Below are 18,153 nucleotides of genomic sequence, written 5' to 3' on the forward strand. Positions count from 1 at the left end.
CGAGCAGGGAGCCCGATGCGGGACTCGATCCCGGGACTCCAGGATCACGACCTGAGCCGAAGGCAGTCGCTTAACCAACTGAGCCACCCAGGCGCCCTCAAGACTACTTCTTAAAAGTACCTTGTGATGGCTGAAAAAATATTTCTGTTTCCTTTTTCTCCATATCTTCCTTATGTGGTTTGTATCCTATGATGAAGTCTTCTTGAAACACATGAAGCAACTGTGTATTTGAGCCACACTACAAATATGAAAAAAAAAACGAAGTTTTATCTTTGAAATTCCCTGTCTTCCACCCACCACCTCCCCAAGAACATTAATGTAGAAGAAATAAATCTAAATTTCTATTCTTCATCAACTGACAAATTAGAAAGGAAAAAGCAACAGAAAATAAAATCATTAGAATGACCTGGGCAGAGAAAATTGCTTTCAAAGATGCTACCGCCAATAGCAGAATTGAAGAGCTCTAACAAAAACAGATCAACAGATCTGCTTCTCAAAACACACACACACACACACACACACACACGATCTACACCACTTTGAGCTCAAAAATATTAGGTCACATGACTTGCTGGAGAAGGCTATGCTGACTATGTAATAAGGCAACTAGTACAGGATTCCCTTAGTTTTTCTAATTCCACTTGGGAACCAAAAATAGGAAAACCGGAAACGTCCTGAAAGTATTCCCAGTCTGTCTAGTGGGAATTATGCGGGGCCCTATGACAGCCAGTTGGGTGACACACCCCTGGATTAATGTATTTACACGTAAGTAGCGAGGCTTTCTAAAAGGATGGATGAGACATCATGGTCAGTTGCTGCTGCTATGCTACATGAGCATGTTTTTGAACAACACAGAGAAAAAGAGTAAAAATAATACAAATGGCTACTTATTAAAATTACAAAAGGGAGCTGAAATTCAAGGAAAAACTAAATCCTAACAAAATCTTACGATGGAAGTGTGTCAAGACAATTAGATGGCTGCCCCACAGATCTCAAGGAAGGGAACCATGGATGGGTGGGCTAAATCTTACGGAATAAAGGAGACCAACCTCCTGACAAACTACACAGAAATGAAAGGACTATAGTATTAGGTTGACCCACAAAATTTTTATGAAAGTTATATGGTATTTTTATGTCTCTCCAGATAGAAACCAAAAATCTCTTCACATATACAGAAAAAGGTCACCTCCCCAGAGGAAAAAAATAAATGAAAAGGGAAGGGTGAGGTCTTCATGGATATAGAAATCATACAGCACACTGGGCACAAACCTAGAATGACTTTTAGCTATTTATCAGTGCTTGCAGTTTACCAGCCCTTGTGTTAAAGACAGTCACAACTAGAGGGGGAAACAAATCTTGAACAGGTATGAAGTAAAAAGCATAATGCTAAGTAAGAGTGACCTCTGTTAACATCCCATGGTGAAGAGAAGGAGCTAAAGTGGGAGATGAATTTAACACCCAGCCCATTAAAAATGAAGACCTTTATGGGAATGAAGACAATCCACTCTTCTCCCATATCCCTATGGAGGAAAATAAGGAAATCACAGGTTTGGGATTTCCTTGGAGGCATTAGTAATTTGAGTTTGGCAGCCACATTCCTGTTGTCAAGAGCTGACATGGTAATTTTGCTACATTGGTGGAAATTACTACATTTTCCCCAACAGAATGTACCAGGCACAATGGAAAAAAAAATACAACTATATTTGTTTTTAAATACGGTTAGCTCTTTCTTCATTTCCTTGTTTGAAAATATTGGTAACTTCCTCACCAAAAGAATCTTTTTTTCCTATTTGGAATGAATACATTAGTTCTATCCCTTAGTCCATCAATATATCCTGAAGAAACAAATATCTTGAGGACTAGAAAGGGATTTACAAACTCACTGTAGGGAGAAGAGTTCTCCCTCTTCCCTGGGTAGTTGCCAGGGAAGAACAGTGACTATACAAAAGACCTATGATTAGAAAGTAAATGTATACTTTGATCCTACTTTCATCCGCATTTTACGGATATCGTAAAAATATCTAATATTCAGATTAACAAGGCAAACACTCTAAAGCTGAACTATCAACTGAGTTGAAATGAGAAATAATATAAAAAGAGAAACCACAAACCAAGCCCCTATGCAGCTGTACTATATTTTCCTTCATGGTTTCCCTGACTGAATCGAATGACCTTTAAATATAACTCAGCTGGAGAATAATCACTAAATCATTAGATTTTCACTGTGGAAATCAAGAGAACTGGCTGTATTTAGTATTCTCAAACAAGGGAATTATTCTGGCCATGAAATATATGCACATAAAGCACTCTGGAATAAAGTATATTAATACCCCCAATTCACAAGCATGTTTTTACTTGGTTGGTTATTGCATCGAGTTCAATAATGCAGCCAGGTCGAGCAGTAGACTGTTGGCTCACAATATTAAACACTTCTCCAATAAGTTTCTGCAAATAAAAAACAGAAAATGTGAATCATCAACAATGTATGAATCTATTGTCAGTATGATACAGCATCTCAGACATTCAAGGCCCTTCTAAATATTCAATGATTGGCAATGGCGATTCATTCATTCCAAGAATTATTTCAAATATCTGTACTCATTCTTATTCTCATTTTTAAAATTAACTAACCAGGTAGAAAACTCTATAGTGTCTAGCTTAATAGCGTAGAACCTTAAGGCAACCGCTTCTTTCAACATGTCTTCATTTTGCAATCTTAAAGCTCCATGACAGACCTGGCTGAGGATGTGGCCCCATGCCCACACGTATGGTTTGCAGATCTACAATGCCACGTAGAAGTACGACCCTGCCAGTGAGAAGGTACGGGCAATGGTTGAAAGGAAGTGGGACTCGGTAACTTGAGATGAGCATGTTTAACTAACACGGGAAGTTTAACTTTGGACACCCAAACTCCCAACCCTTTCTGCTGAAAAAAGCAGTCCCTTCTCCCTCCTTCCAATCAGGCTTCCCTTGCATAAAAACCTTTCAGTAGCTTCACCTGAAGCAGTTACTTCACAAGGAGATGCCCATTCTCCTCAGCATCACCACCATTACTTCCTACCACCTCCAGGCTGCTAAGAGGGCTTAGATCCCAGCTTAGCCTAGGGATATAAATACAAGATTGCTCCTGGGAAAACAGCACATACACGGGGGTTGTAGCATCATTCCAATTTGTATCAGCAAGATTCCAAAGACACGGGATAGGAACAGATTCAAGGATTATTAGACCAAGGAAGACAAAATATGTGGCTGGGTATGGCTGAATTTATTGTTATGAGTATATTCACCCAAGATTCAGGATTTAAAATGTTAGCTCAGACACCTGGAAGTAGTGTCTCCTGGGTTTGTTAACTGAAATCTGGATGCAACTTTGTCCTACAGAGGGTGAGGTTAAAACACTGGACCATGAATCCTTCCTACTCAAGTGTGGTCAATGAACCAGCAACAATAGCAGCATCAGGAAGCTTTTTATAAATGCAACTTTCAGGCCCTGAAGCTAATACATCTTCATTTTAACACAATCTCTACATGATTCGTGTACATACTAAAGTTTAATAAGTATTGATGTAGATCAGTGGTTCTCAGCTTGGCTGCACACTGAATCACCTGAGGAGCTTTAACAATCATTGTTGCTTAGGTCCCACTTGCAGAGACTGACTTATTGGTCTAGAGTACAATCTGATCACAGGCATTTTACAAACTCATCACGTGCTTCTGACATGCAACCAAGGTTGCGATCCCCTTGCAGGGATACCCATTCCAGGTAAGGAATTGCCTTCCCTGCCCACAACTCTGCTGCTAGCACTGTGACTAAGGCCTTACCAAAAATGCCTTATTCAACACTACAGGATCCTATTCAACTTTACCTCCAACAAAAGAACCCATTTTACAGCAGAAGATAGGGCCAGAATTAGGGTAAAGTGAATAGAGCACTCACCTTGGGTGCAAAATTTAAGGGGGGGGGGGGGTGCCAAAAACTCAATAATCAAGATAAATAATATCTTAATGCAGTATTTTTTTTAAAGATTTATTTATTGGGGCGCCTGGGTGGCTCAGTCGGTTAAGTGTCTGCCTTCAGCTCAGGTCATGATCCCATGATCGAACCCCACATCATGGTCCCTGCTCACTGGAGAGTCTGCTTCGTCCTCTCCCTCTGCCCCTCCCCCCTGCACGCACGTGCTCTCTCTCTCTCAAATAAAAAAAAAAAAAGATTTATTTATTAGAGAGAGAGAGCATGTGCCTGCACAAGCGGGGGAGGGAGGGACAAAGGGAGAGGGAGAGAAAGAACCTTAAGCAGACTCCCGGCTGAGCACAGAGCCCCAGGCAGGGCTTGACCTCATGACCCATGAGACCCTGACCTGAGTTGAAATCATGAGTCAGACATTTAACCAACTGAACCATCCAGGTTCCCCAATGCAGTATTTCTTAAAATCAGAATTAATGCAAAAAAATTCATGATGAACAAAATATCAAAATTTTAAATGCAGGATTCAACAGTGTCATGGGGCACCTAGCTGGCTCAGTCACAAGAGCCTGTGACTCTTGATCTTGGGGTTGTGAGTTCAAGCCCCACACTGGGTGTAGAAATTACTCAATTAAACTTAAAAACTAAAAAGAAAAATGTCTTGATGAGCCATATTAGAGCCTGAGACAAAAGCAAAAATTCACAGATATGTTTTTATGTATTTTTTAATGATTAATATTTTTCCAGAACATTAAAGTGGTTGAAAATTATTGAAAAACTGAAAAGAAAGTGTATTAAAACTCACAATATTATTTTATATTTAAAATTATTTAAACTAAAATAAGATTATTTTACTTTCCCAGCTTTAATGGACGCAAACTTATCAATATTTTTAAAATCTATTTTTTGCTTGTTTTCAATATAGACAACTTCCCTGTTTGAGAGTCTCTTGACTGAGTGAAAATCTTAAGTAATATTTTAATTAACTTATTTTTTTTTAGAGACAGAGTTGGGGGAAGGGCAGAGGGAGAAGGAGAGAGAAAATCTTAAGCATATTCCATGCCCAGTTAGGATGCAGGACTCGATCTCATTACTGAGATCATGACCTGAGCCAAAATCAAGAGTCGGACGCTTAACCGACTGAGCCACCCAGGCACCCCTTAAATAATTTTTAATTAACTTCAGCTTACTGAAACTTCTTTTGCAGGACAACATTGTGACTGGTGTATTGTTTTTTTAAAGTTCTGAAGTTCACTTCCAAATTTGCATAAGACTGCACTAAATAAAATTTGTGAATCAGTTTTAGCAGATCCAAACACAATGCTGATTTTATATTACAAATTATGGACATCGCATGACACTTAAAACGATTTCAGATGATTGTCAAAATATTTAAGAGCCAGGTCAGTGGTTGCCTTTTATAAACAAGATTATCCACATAAGTCTCCTCCAGCTAAAAATTCAAAATCTAAAGCACTTCAGTTAATTTTTCATACCTCCATTTTGAATGTGAAATTAGTATGCTTTGTACTCAGAATAATGGCCCCCCAAAAATGTCCTCATCCTAATTCCCAGGACCCGTGAATAGGTTATGTTACTTTATATGACAAACGAGATTTTGTGGCTGTGATGAAGTTAAACATCTGGAGATGGGAAAGTACGTTGGATTAGGTAGAAGGGCCCACTGAAATCACAATGGTCCTTATAAGAGGGAGGAAGTATGGTCAGATTCAGAGGACGAAAAGCAAAGGCCAGAGAAAGAGAGATTTGAAAATGCTCTGCTCCTAGCTTCAAAAAGGAGGAAGGAGCCATGAGCCAAGAGATGCAGGGGCCTCTAGAAGCTGGAAAGGGCAAGAAAATGGATTCTCCCCTAGAGCCTCCAGAGGGAATATGGCCCTGCCAACACTTTGGTTTTATAATATCTGGCCTCCAAAAAGATAAGATAATAAATGTATTGTTTTAAAGTCACCAATTTGGTGATGACAATTTGTTGTATCAGCACTAGGAAACTAATACAGGTGCCCCAAATCTCCTTAATTTTTACTTGATTGGCTCTTTTTTCCAGTAAGAATACCACATCTGGTAATTCATACATTTCCATTTTCTTTTTCGTTTTTAACTCATTTTCAGGTTCAGGAATGACAGTCACACCTCTTGCTAGTAATTTACTCACCAAACTTACTTTCAAAGTTTCTTTCTCTCACTATATCCAACAACTCTCAACTGAAAACTGGATTAGCAAAAAAGTAAATTTTGATCATATTATTGAAGTGTTTGCTTCCGTTAAAGCCGTGAAAGTAAAATCATAATAAATTCTGTCTGGGACATAAATATTTGAACTGAAAATAATGTTGTGGATTTTAATATACTTACTTCCAATTTTCAATACTTTTCAACTACTTCAGTGTTCTGGGAAAAAATTAACCATTAAAAAATTACAGGAACGTATGTTTCTAGAGTACACATTCTTCCTTTGCCCCAGGCTTCAATGTGGCTCATCGTGGCACTGCGAGATCTGTCTTTATTTAAAATTTTGGCATTTTGTTCATCAAGGATTTTTCTGCATTAATTTTGACTGTTTAAAATATAGCACTAAAACTGCCTGATCCAGTAATTCCACTACTGGGTATTTACTCAAAGAAAATGAGAACACTAAGGTCTGGACCATTCCACCAGGTTTAAAAAGAAAAAAAAAAAAGGCAAACACCCAAGGTGCTGACAAAAGTGTAAGGGAACGCAGAATTTGGTGGTGGGAGAAGAGACTATGATTACTGAATTCGGGCTCTGTGACTATCTGTAGAAGCAGGGGCTATAACAGCTTTCCTTTATGTTGTTTCTTCTTCCCTGATTTCCCTATGGGACAAGTACTAAAAGTGCAAGGACTTCAATAGTCCAAGTATGACCACGACTAAACCGGCATCATTACACAATGACATGATGCCAAATGGGAATTTGTGTTTCCCCTGTGCTGGAGATAAAAGTTTCTCCATCTAAATAATCGATGCTAGGGGGCTGGCTACTCTTGACCTGCATCTACACCTTGATGCATTCTCCACCCTTGTCTGCCTTATTCTGTGCCCCAAGACATTGACTTCTGGACCCAAACACCTAGCTCGCAAGCCGGCTTCAGCTTCAGGCTGAATTCACTCAGTGGGAGGGACTGGTCGGAGACTGGAGAGGAGAGAGAGAGAGAAGTCGGGCATGTGTCCCCCTTGGTCCCCACAGTTCTGTCAGTGGCTATGTTCCTGTGTGGCCACCTCTCCCAACAGACAGCTCCTTTTCCATGGCTTTAGTTCTCCCCAGGCTTTGGTACACCGTTACTGCTCTTGTCCCTTCAGGCACAGGGATATACTTTTCTATTGCCACTGCAAAAAATTACCACAAACTTTAAAAAAAAAAAACACACAAATGAATTATCTTACAGTTCTGTAGGTCAGAAGTCTGACATGGGTCTCGCTGAACTAACGTCAGCTTGTCATCAGGGCTCCATTCCTTTCTGGAGACTAGAGGGGAGAGTCCAGTTTCCTTGCCTTTTCCAGCTTGCAGAGGTTATCCATATGCTTTGACTCATGGCCCCCCTTCTCCCAAAGCCAGTAATATCATCTCTCTGACCATTCCTCTTTTGTCACCCCTCTCTTTGACCACAGCCAGGAAAGGTTCTCTGCTTTCAAGTCTTATGTGATTAGACTGGGCCTACCCAAATAATCCAGGATAATTTCCACATTTCAGGGTCCTTAATTTATTCACATCTGCAAAGTCTCTTTTGCCATGTGAGGTAACAAATGTGCAGGTTCTGGGGATTAGCGCATGAACATTTTGGGGGGCCATTCTTCTGATAATGGTAATAATGGCTTCACCCTACTGCTAAACTCTGAGTGCCTTATCATCACTTGCGGGTTCACCATGTGTTCACCTCTATAAGGAGTTCTTTCATTAAACTCTTCACAGTTAAACCTTTATAAGTGTGTCATCTGTTTCCCACCTAGGCCCTGACTGACATAGAGAGTAAATCAAGGAAGTACTGACTGTCTCTCCCTGAAAAGTACAACCCTTACCAATGTGCTCTTCCCCACAAAATGCAAAGAAGTATCTTTGAATAGCTTCTCCTAGTTAGTATGGTCTTCCTTCCCAATTTAAATACTATAATCCCACAAAGAACATGAACAAGCAAATCAAAAGAAAAAAAATACAGCCAATAAAAATATGAAAAACCATTCCATTTCTGCAGTGATAAAAAATGTGTGAGTCAAAAAAATAGATACAGTTCAAAATAGTGAAGATTTTGAGAGAAGAAAGAAAAAGAGGGTGGAGAAAACTTGTACTCACACACTTTGCTGATGAAGTTCAAATTGGTAGAACAGCTAGCTTCCCACTGCCTTCACAAGGTAATAAAACACTTCAGCATGATATTCATCAACTTATTAACTCAACAATTATTTGTAGAATGCTTATCAGATACCAGGCACTGGGAATACGGCACTGCCCTCATTTTATATTCAAATGAAGACAAATAGCACACAAATAAGTAAGTAAAACAAACTGTGAAATGGTACTAAGTGCTATGGGGAAAATGAAGTGGGAATGTGGACAGGAATGCTGGTCAGGAAGCCCTCACTTGAGTAAAGACATAAAGGAGGCAAGAATACAAGCCATGTGTTATCTGAGGGAAGAACATCCCAGGCAGGGAGAACAATAAGTAAAAGACACTAAGATGAGAGACAGTTGGCCATGCTCCAGGACCAGTAAAGAGACTGGTATGGCTGCAGCCAAATGAGGGAGGGTAAAAGTAGAAAACACAGTATCAGAGAAGTGAAGGAAGGCAGGATAGGGGCTGAGAGGTAGAGTCTGTACAGTATTACAATTCACTGTAGACAATGGCTTAAGAGTGACATGATCCAAACAAATTACGCTTTAGAAATATCATTCTGACTTATATGTTGAGAATAAGAAGTCCAAGACCACCTTCCCCCACAGAGACACAGATTTAACAGTGATAAAATTCAACATGCTTTCATGAAAAAAAAAAAAAAAAATTCAACAAACTATGAATAGAAAGAAACTACTTCCATATAATAAAAACTATATGAAAAGCTCAAAGCTAATGTCATACTCAATGGGAAAAGACAGTTTTTCCTCTAAGATAGATACGGAACAAGACAGGGACGCCCACTCTCACCATTATTATTCAACACAGACTGTAAGTTCTAACAATTAGGCAAAAAATAAAAAGCATAAAAATTAGAAAAGACATAAAATTATCTGCAGATGGCATGATCTTATATGCAGAAAACCTTAAAAATTACACACACACACACACCAAAAAAAAAAACCTGTTAGAACTAATAAATGAATTCAGCAAAGCTCTAGGATACAAAATCACCATTCGAAAATCAGGTGTGTTTCTATACACTAACAATGACCAGTCCAAAAAGGAAATTAATAATCCCATTTAGTAGAGCATCAAAAAGAATAAAAGACTTAAGAAGAAACTGAACAAAGATGAAAGACATACAATACACTGAAAAATATAAATGTTGCTAAGAAAAATCAAAGAAGAGAAATAAATGGAAAGACATCTCATGCTGTGGATTAGAAGACTTAATATTGTTAAAATGGCCATACTACCAAAGCAATCAACAGATTCAATGTAATTCCTATCAAAATCCCAGTGGCATGTTTTGCAGAAACTGAAAAAACCATCTTAAAATTCATGTGATAACATGGGTGAAAGCTTCAGGACACTGGTTTTGTCAATGATTTCTTGGATATGACACCAAAAGCACAGGCAACAAAATAAAAAATAGACAAATGGACTACATCACACTTAAAAACTTCTGCCTGTCAAGGAAAACCACCGACGGAGTAAAAGGCAACCTACAGAATGGAAGAAGTAACCACAAATTATGTATGTGATAAAGGGTTAACACCCAGAATACAGAAGGAACTTCTGTAACTCAACAACACAAAAAGCAAAAGGACCTGAACAGACATTTCTCCAAAGAAGATACACAAATGGCCAACATGCACAAGAAAAGGTGCTCAATATCACTAATCACGAGGGAAAGGCAAATCAAAACCACCAGGAGGTATCACCTCATACACATCAGAAGGGCCACTACCAAAGAATAGAAAATAAGTGTTGGAGTGGATGCAGAGAAGTTGGAACCTTGGGCACTGCTGGTGGGAATGTAAGATGGTGTGACCATTATGGAAAACAATATGGAGGTTGGCAAAAAAATTAAAAATAGAATTACTGTATGATCCAGCAATCCCACTTCTGGGTATATACCCCCAAAAATTAAAAACGGAACTGTGAAGAGACATTTGCACACCTTATGTTCATCACAGCATTATTCACAATAGTCAAAAGACAGAAGCAACCCAAATGTCTACTGACAGGTGAATGGATAAAGAAACTGTGTGGTATACACATACAATGGAATATCATGCAGCCTTTAAAAAGATCTGGTCACTTGCTACAACATGGATGAACTCAGAGGACATTACACCAAGCACTAGAACAGTTATATCTTCGGTATTGTGCATGGAAATTTGTTTTTAATTTTAATTAAATCACTGCCTTCAGGGTGCCTAGCTGGCTCACTTGGTGGAGCGTGTGTCTCTTGATCTCAGGGCTGTGAGTTTGAGCTCCACGTTGGGTGTGGGGATTACTTAAAAATAAAATCTTTAAATCGCTGCCTTCATAAACAGTTTATTCAACATAAAAATCCCTTCCTGATGACTCAGAATCACATGTATGAACATTAACTGTTACTCATGCCTTTAAAGGTCTAAAGATCTCAAGTGCTGTCTTAATAATAAGTACCGAATGTACACTGGAATCTCAGAAGGAACATTAGGAATTTATTTCCAAATGTCTGCAAAACAGTTACCTAAATTACATCTTTTACCTAAAACCTCAGTCACTTCACGCTCAGTGTATCTCAAACTTAAGTTATCAACAATACCTCATAAATATCTAACCACTGCTCGTGGATCCACTATCACAAACTTGAAACCTCAGAATCATTTCCTTTAGTATCCATATTCAGCAACTACTAAGCCCTACTCTACCCTTTCTCGATATCTGCCAAATCCCACTCTAGCTCAGGTTTATTTTACCACATGCTTTGATGACCTCAATAGATTTCCTGCCATTTCCAATGATTCCAGATACCTACCCAGATACCTTCACTATACTCCATCCCGCAAACTAACCACTTTACTTCCCTGTCCAAAAAAGTTTACTGTCCCCTAAATCCATCTCTTGATTCCAGAATAAAATTCAAATATTTTCAAATGTTTCTTGGGGGGGGGGAAGCTAGCCTCTACCCAGCATCTACTAAAAATCCCATTTGAGGAAGAGGACAACATGTGACAATTTCTTGCCATATTTCAACTTACAATCAGTAGAGGAAGTAACTAGGAGAACTGCTGCTCTGACTTGGATCAGCAGAAATAATGGGAACTTGACAGGGAGCAGTCATCCTATGTTAAGAGTTTAAGATCAACAATAAGGGCGAGGCCCTATAGTCTATCATTCAGAGAGGCAAAAATCTCAGAATTCATATGGCTCTGAAAGTCAAAATGGCTTAAAAGAGTCTGGAGGCTAGAGGGACTTGGAGGTTCCTGACTATGCAACTGCAAACACAACTGATGAGAACAAAAAGCTGGTTAGTGTAAGGGGTTGGCTAGTGTCCCATCAAAATCCATGTCTACCTGCAAAGTCAGAATGTCCTCTTATTTAGAGGAAGGATGTTTGCAGATCTAATCTAAGATAAGGTCATACTAGATTAGGGTGGGTGTCCTTCTAAGAAGAGGAGAGGACACATAGAGACACCCAGAGAGAAGAAGGCCATGTGAAGACAGAGGCAGAGACTACAGTGTTGCAGTTTCAAGTCTAGGAACATTGAAGATTAGTCGGAGCAACCAGAAGTTAGGAAGAGGCAAGAAAGGATCTTCCCCTAGAGCCTTCAGAAAGAGCATGATCCCACCAACACCTTCATTTCAGACTAAATGTATATGCAAAAAACAGAGTTGCAAAATATGTGAAACACAAAACTTCTAGAACTGAAAGCAGAAATGGACAAATTCACAATTCTGGTTGGGAATTTCAACACCCTTCTCACAGGAATTGACAGAATTTAGACAGAAAATTAGCAAAGATCTAGAGGAACTCAACACCACCATTAATGAAAACAAAAGCTAACTGACATTTTTAGAATACCCCACCCAACAACAGCAGACTATGTTCAAGTGCCATGGAATACTTACTAAGATAAACAACATCCTGGGTCATAAAACAAACCTCAGTCAATTTACAAGGATTGGAATCATAGAGTGTGTTCTTCTACCACCATGGAATCAAATTAGAAATCAGTAATAGAATGGTAACAGGAAAATCTCTTCCCAGTATTTACTGGGAAGCTAAACAACACACTTTTAAATAACCCATGGGTCAAATAAGAATTCTCAAGGAAAATTTAAAAATATAGTGAAGTGAAAAAAATGAAAATACTACTTATCAAAATGCCAAAGCAGTGTTCAGAGGGAAATTTATAGTACTAAATGCATATGTTAGAAAATAAGAAAAGTTTCAAACCAAGACTCTAAAGCTACTATGTCATGAAACCTAGAAAAAGAACCTCCCCTACCCACCCCCAAAAAAGGGCAAGAAGGAAGAAAATAATAAAAGGGCAGAAATTAATGAAAATGAAAACAAAGAGTTCAATGAAACAAAGAGCTCATTCTTTGACAGTATCAATAAAATTAACAAACTTGTAGCAAGACTGAAAAGAAAAAAAGAGGAAAGGCACTAATTACCATGTTGATAGCATGTACCCCTCATATATAGTGTGATAAAAAGGGTACTTCACATCTGGGATATTCTTCCTAAAAACCCAGAACTCCAGTCTAACCATGAGAAAAATAGCAAACCCAAATCAAGGGGAAATTCTATAAAATGTCTGAACAGGACTACTCAAAACTGTCAAAGTCATGAGGAAATACTGAGGAAGAAAGAAATGAAGAAAACTGAGAAACTACCCAGATCAGAGAAGGCTAAGGATTCATGATGACTAAATAATAAGTGGTTTTCTGGGTGAGAGCAGAAAAATCAGTTAAATCTTAAAAAGTCTAGAGTTTAATTGATCTTATCATACTAATGATGATTTGAGATGTTAACAATAGGGGAAACTGGCTGTGGGGTGGATGAGAACTCTACTGTTGCAACTTTTCTATAAATCTAAAACTATTCAAAAATTAAAAATTGACTTAAAAAATTAAGTAACTGAATAAGTTATTATTTTCAGGGTACAGAGATAAAGTAAAAGATGAGCTCATAAACAGAGGCTGATACTTTCATATTAATAAAGAAGCAGAGAATAAGAACTCCTAATTCCTACTTTGTCTCTGGTCTTCCATTTCAAGAATTTTAGCTCGTTGGGGCACCTGAGTGGCTCAGTCGGTTAAGCAACAGATTCTTGATACCGATTCAGGTCATGATCTCAGGGTGGTGAGATTAAGTCCTGAGTCAGGCTCCTGAGCTGGGTGTGGAACCTGCTTAAGATTCTCTCTCTCCCTCTCCCTCACTGCCCCTCCCCCAACACACACATGCACTCTCAATCTAAAAATTAAAAAAAATTTAATTAAAAAAAAGAATTTAGCTTGCAAAAAATAGAAAAAAACAAAAATTTTCTACACTAAATATGTATTACTTTTTAACATTAAAAAATTAATGAAAATAGGTTTAAGAAAAAATGTACATTGGTAAGGGGAAGAGTAGAAGACAGGATAAATTAAGAAATTCCAGGGGGCGCCTGGGTGGCTCAGTCATTAAGCGGCTGCCTTCGGCTTAGGTCATGATCTCAGGGTCCTGGGATTGAGCCCCGCATCGGGCTCTCTGCTCCATGGGAAGCTTGCTTCTCCCACTCCCCCTGCTTGTGTTCCCTCTCTCGCTGTCTCTCTCTCTGTCAAATAAATAAGTAAAATCTTAAAAAAAAAATCCAAGAATGTATCTAACTGCTCTACATAAATTTATATTTTTTGGAAAAGTAATGCCTGGGTTAGTGGGAAATTTTGCAAATGAGTTCAATGAACTACAGAGGATGTTCTCTGAGAAATCATGGGAAATGTCACAGCCAAAATACTAGCAATAGGTAAATGTTCCAATTTTCAAAAAGGAAAACAATGTAATTCAGTAAGGCAAATTAAAGAGCTTGAGGTCTATTTAGTACAAGGTTTTAGTCAGCAACAGACATCAGGGTAGGTACATTTAACATTCTACACATTAAAACAATCATCTCAGACATATTTGACTTCCTTTTTGACTTCAGAATATTTGGCAGAGTGTATTTTATTTCAGCAAAGCGCATGACAAGCTGCCTCATGGAAATTCTAGGGACAAGCTGAAGAAATATTTCAGACAATAAAAATCAAAAAATATTTCAAATGTACACTTCTAGGCATTTTCGGTCCTATCCTGTTTAACATTTTTATAATTGACTAAGATAAAGATGTGGAAACAACATTCATCAAAAAGACTGGTGATATAAGTCATAAAGCAATAACACAAGTAACAGAATCTGGATTCAAAAAGATACCGAAAGACTGAGCCTAACAAGATGAAATGTAACAGTGAAAATAGGCCTTCATTTGGGCTACAACTCAAATGTGCAAATATGGAATGGCTTACTGGCAAAAAGAGACTTTGGGATATTTAAATGAGAGCCAGCTCAGTATGAATCAATTACAAACAAAGAACCTGGCATGATTACTAAAAACACAATGGAATCTAATGAGAGGGGCCATAATACTGCTGTATTCTAGTGGCCCTACAACACCCAGAGTATAGACAAACTGAAAACTGCTAAGAATAACCAGGGTCAAATATAAAACAGAATTAGTTTATTGGGGGAGGGGAGCAGATTTGGCCTGAGGAAAAAAGTTTCATAGGTTATAAGACAGTCGTCTTCAAATATCTGATCTCCCATGTAAGGAGTATCAGACTTATTCTAAATGGAACCAGGGCTAAAAAGCAGAATTTAAGGAATATGAATTTAATTTCAGTGTAACAGTGAGGGTAATTCAAAGGCAACAAGAGCTGCATTGAGAGCTGAGGCTTCCCCCTCGGAGGCCAGAAGAGAGATTGGCAGGAATGTGGTAGAGGGGAATAAAGCATCACATGGCTGCTGTAGACTAGGGAACATATAGAGTATCTTCCAACTCTGTGATTTTAAGATGCTACTTCCTCTATGCCAAACCTCTGGCTCCAGTCCAAGTAGTTTTCCCACCATTCCTGGAACGAGCCTTACTTATACGTGCACTTTCCCTTATCCACAATTTCAGGCCATTCTCTCACTCAGGCAAAGGTCTTTCTAAACCTTATTCACCCATCAAAAATAAACCTAAATACTGTCCTTACTAAAGATCTCTAGGCCTAACCTCCTCTGATCTCTCTCACCTCTGGATTATGGAATACTTCTGGGACCATCTGTTTGACAATTATTTACATACCACCCTCAGACACTGCTTCTGTCTTCAACTGTTATTTAACCTTTTATTAATAATTTCTCTCCTCAGTTAAATTAAAAGCTCCTTAAAGCCACACCGAAACTTATACTCTGTATCCCCTACACTTTGAAGGACACACAGTAGATACTCAAAAATATCCCTGGTGTTCAATATTGGAAACATTTGGGCGCCTGGGTGGCTCAGTTGGTTAAGCAACTGCCTTCGGCTCAGGTCATGATCCTGGAGTCCCGGGATCGAGTCCCGCATCGGGCTCCCTGCTCGGCGGGGAGTCTGCTTCTCCCTCTGACCCTCCTCCCTCTCAGGCTCTCTGTCTCTCATTCTCTCTGTCTCAAATAAATAAATAAAATCTTTAAAAATATATATATATTGGAAACATTTTTGTTAGAACAACTGTTTTATAAAAAGGTATGTTTTCATAGGTAAAGGTAAAATTCACTATTCAAATCTGAATAGTAACTAATATACATTGACTTCCAGTTCAGCTATAGAACTACCAGAATAAGATATTGCCACCCACTGATAACATATTCTAACCACAGGATTTTTTTTTTTTAATGGTCAGTAAAGCTCAGAAAAGCTCAAATTTTCAACCTAAACAAAGAGCTTGGTAAAGCTGCCTTAGAGCAAAGAAAGATTAACAGAACCAAACTAGAGAGTGAAAAATGTCAAGCAGAAATGAGGGTATTTTAAGGAAAAAGTCATATTTATTTCTTTAAATGTAAAAGGTATTGATGTGTGATATTGATTCATGTACCTTGAAACACAAATTAAGAAACAGTAAATTTGTCATATAGAGCCCAGAACATGTGCTCACTCCCTAAAAACCAACTAAAAGTCCCAAAGTAAAAGAATTCCTTATCAGATTAGATATTTTAATAAAGATTAGGAAATACTCACCGAAGATTCAGGATCAGATAATTCATCCAATAATTTCCTTGCATCCACCACGGCTTGATAGAGTCTCAAATTTTTGCCGTCAGAAGCAACAAAGCAAGCACTTGCAGAATTGCAGTATGTGCCTGAAAGAGTAAAGGCTTTGCATTATAACATGTAGTTTATTTTAATTTTGGGCTGAAGTATGAGAAACCTATTCACACTTTTCTTTTTAGGCACAACCATAGTCCAGAATCATAATTAAACAGATAAAATTAATGGATATAAAATTATTAACAAAAGAATTCAATAGAAAATATGTTACGAGAGGGGAAAAAATTAAAAACAAACTTCTGAAAATTCTAAACGTATGTCTGATGTCTACATTCTCAATACTTACTAAAAATCCTAATAATGACAAATATAAACCATTTTGTGTATTAAAAAAGTTTAAAAGCTTTTATTAATTTCAGAATTAAAATAAACACTTACCAAGACAATAGCTGGGAATAAGAGTCGGAAGCCAAGCAACATTAGAGAAGGCTGACGTATGTAAAGAGTTAATTCGAGCCAATTCAGATACTCCTCCAGTGTAGGACAGAGGTCCTATTGGGTCTACACGCCACAGAATAAGTTCACTATATATTGCATTCGGGTCATGAAATGTACGTGTTGCTGCATTTCTAAGAGGTTGTTTCGAGGAACCTTTTATATGTCTTACAGGATCCATCAATCTACTTACTTTATTGTCTGAGTCCCACTGACAGTCTAATTCAGGAGTCAACAGAGCGTTGTGATGAGAGGATGTTAGTAACAATGGTAAAACTGAATGACATGCCAGGTCATTGAGGTGAAATCGATGACCACAGTATCTAAATTTGTGAGATACAGTCAGAACAGTCGTAAAGGCAGACTTATCTGCAAAAGTGACTGCCCACTGATTTAAAGAGCCATCTATGTGTTTGGAGACCATCATTACTGTAGGAGCTAAAATGTTCACGTTTGTAGTGTGTGATCGGGAGTACAGCTGTGATCCGTGAGGACTGCCTACAGCCATCATCTCTTGGTGGAACCGAGTGTGGGGAGAATCTTTCGTAGCATTGATGCAGGCATACATCATGATATTTTTACTAAGAGAGCTCGCATCACCAGATGGAAATGCAACAGGAATCCGAGAAGAAAAAGAAACCTGAAAAACACGGTTATGAATTCAATGTAAGTAGTTTTCCTCCTCTCAAAAAGTCTTCCAAAAACACTTCCATTTTCAAAATGTCAAATCTCAGTTTCCTAGGAAAACTATCATTTTCAACCTCTTTTCGGTCTAATTCCTTTCCTCTATTTATGTAATATCGTATCTCTATTTGTGGCCTGAGAGAAGCCTGAAAATCAAAGAAAAGTTTCAAGTGCCTTACTTGTACAGCTAAATGACCACACCACAAATATAAATAGAAATGAAGTTTAGAATGATAATAAATAAAGGTAGCTAGATTTACTTAATAAAACTGGGGGGGCACTCTGAGTCACATTTTTAGGGTAGTTTCCTTAAGTTTATTCAAAATATTGTGAATTCCCAGGAAAAAAGCCAACGCACATGTATTCAAATATTCAGTACCACATTTCAAAGCCAAATTCATTTTACTTTGAATTAACCAGATTTATAAAATTTGTGGTCATTGGTCCCCCTTTGGTAACAAGAATAAGTATTCTCTTCTCAGTTGCTTCTCAAAAACAAACTCTTATGAGTATTTCTGAAAACATGGTAAATCTGAATAGGATCTTTTCTT

General features: G+C 38.1%; 1 protein-coding gene across 2 annotated transcripts in view; it reads right to left on the reverse strand.

The window, feature by feature from the left end:
• The window catches only part of DMXL2 (Dmx like 2), a 148,839-nt gene that overhangs the window by 59,409 nt on the left and 71,277 nt on the right, over nucleotides 1-18,153 (reverse strand). For both annotated transcript variants that reach the window (XM_034994846.1, XM_034994845.1), the window contains exons 12-15: nucleotides 16,862-17,558; nucleotides 16,394-16,515; nucleotides 2,356-2,445; nucleotides 121-238 (exon numbers count right to left, since the gene is read on the reverse strand). In XM_034994846.1, the coding sequence (XP_034850737.1) occupies nucleotides 121-238; nucleotides 2,356-2,445; nucleotides 16,394-16,515; nucleotides 16,862-17,558 (1,027 nt within the window). The remainder of the gene's footprint in view (nucleotides 1-120; nucleotides 239-2,355; nucleotides 2,446-16,393; nucleotides 16,516-16,861; nucleotides 17,559-18,153) is intronic.

This window comes from Mirounga leonina, unplaced genomic scaffold (genome assembly GCF_011800145.1).
Source record: "Mirounga leonina isolate KUSES-001 unplaced genomic scaffold, KU_Mleo_1.0 Mir_91, whole genome shotgun sequence".
Classification (NCBI taxonomy): domain Eukaryota; kingdom Metazoa; phylum Chordata; class Mammalia; order Carnivora; family Phocidae; genus Mirounga; species Mirounga leonina.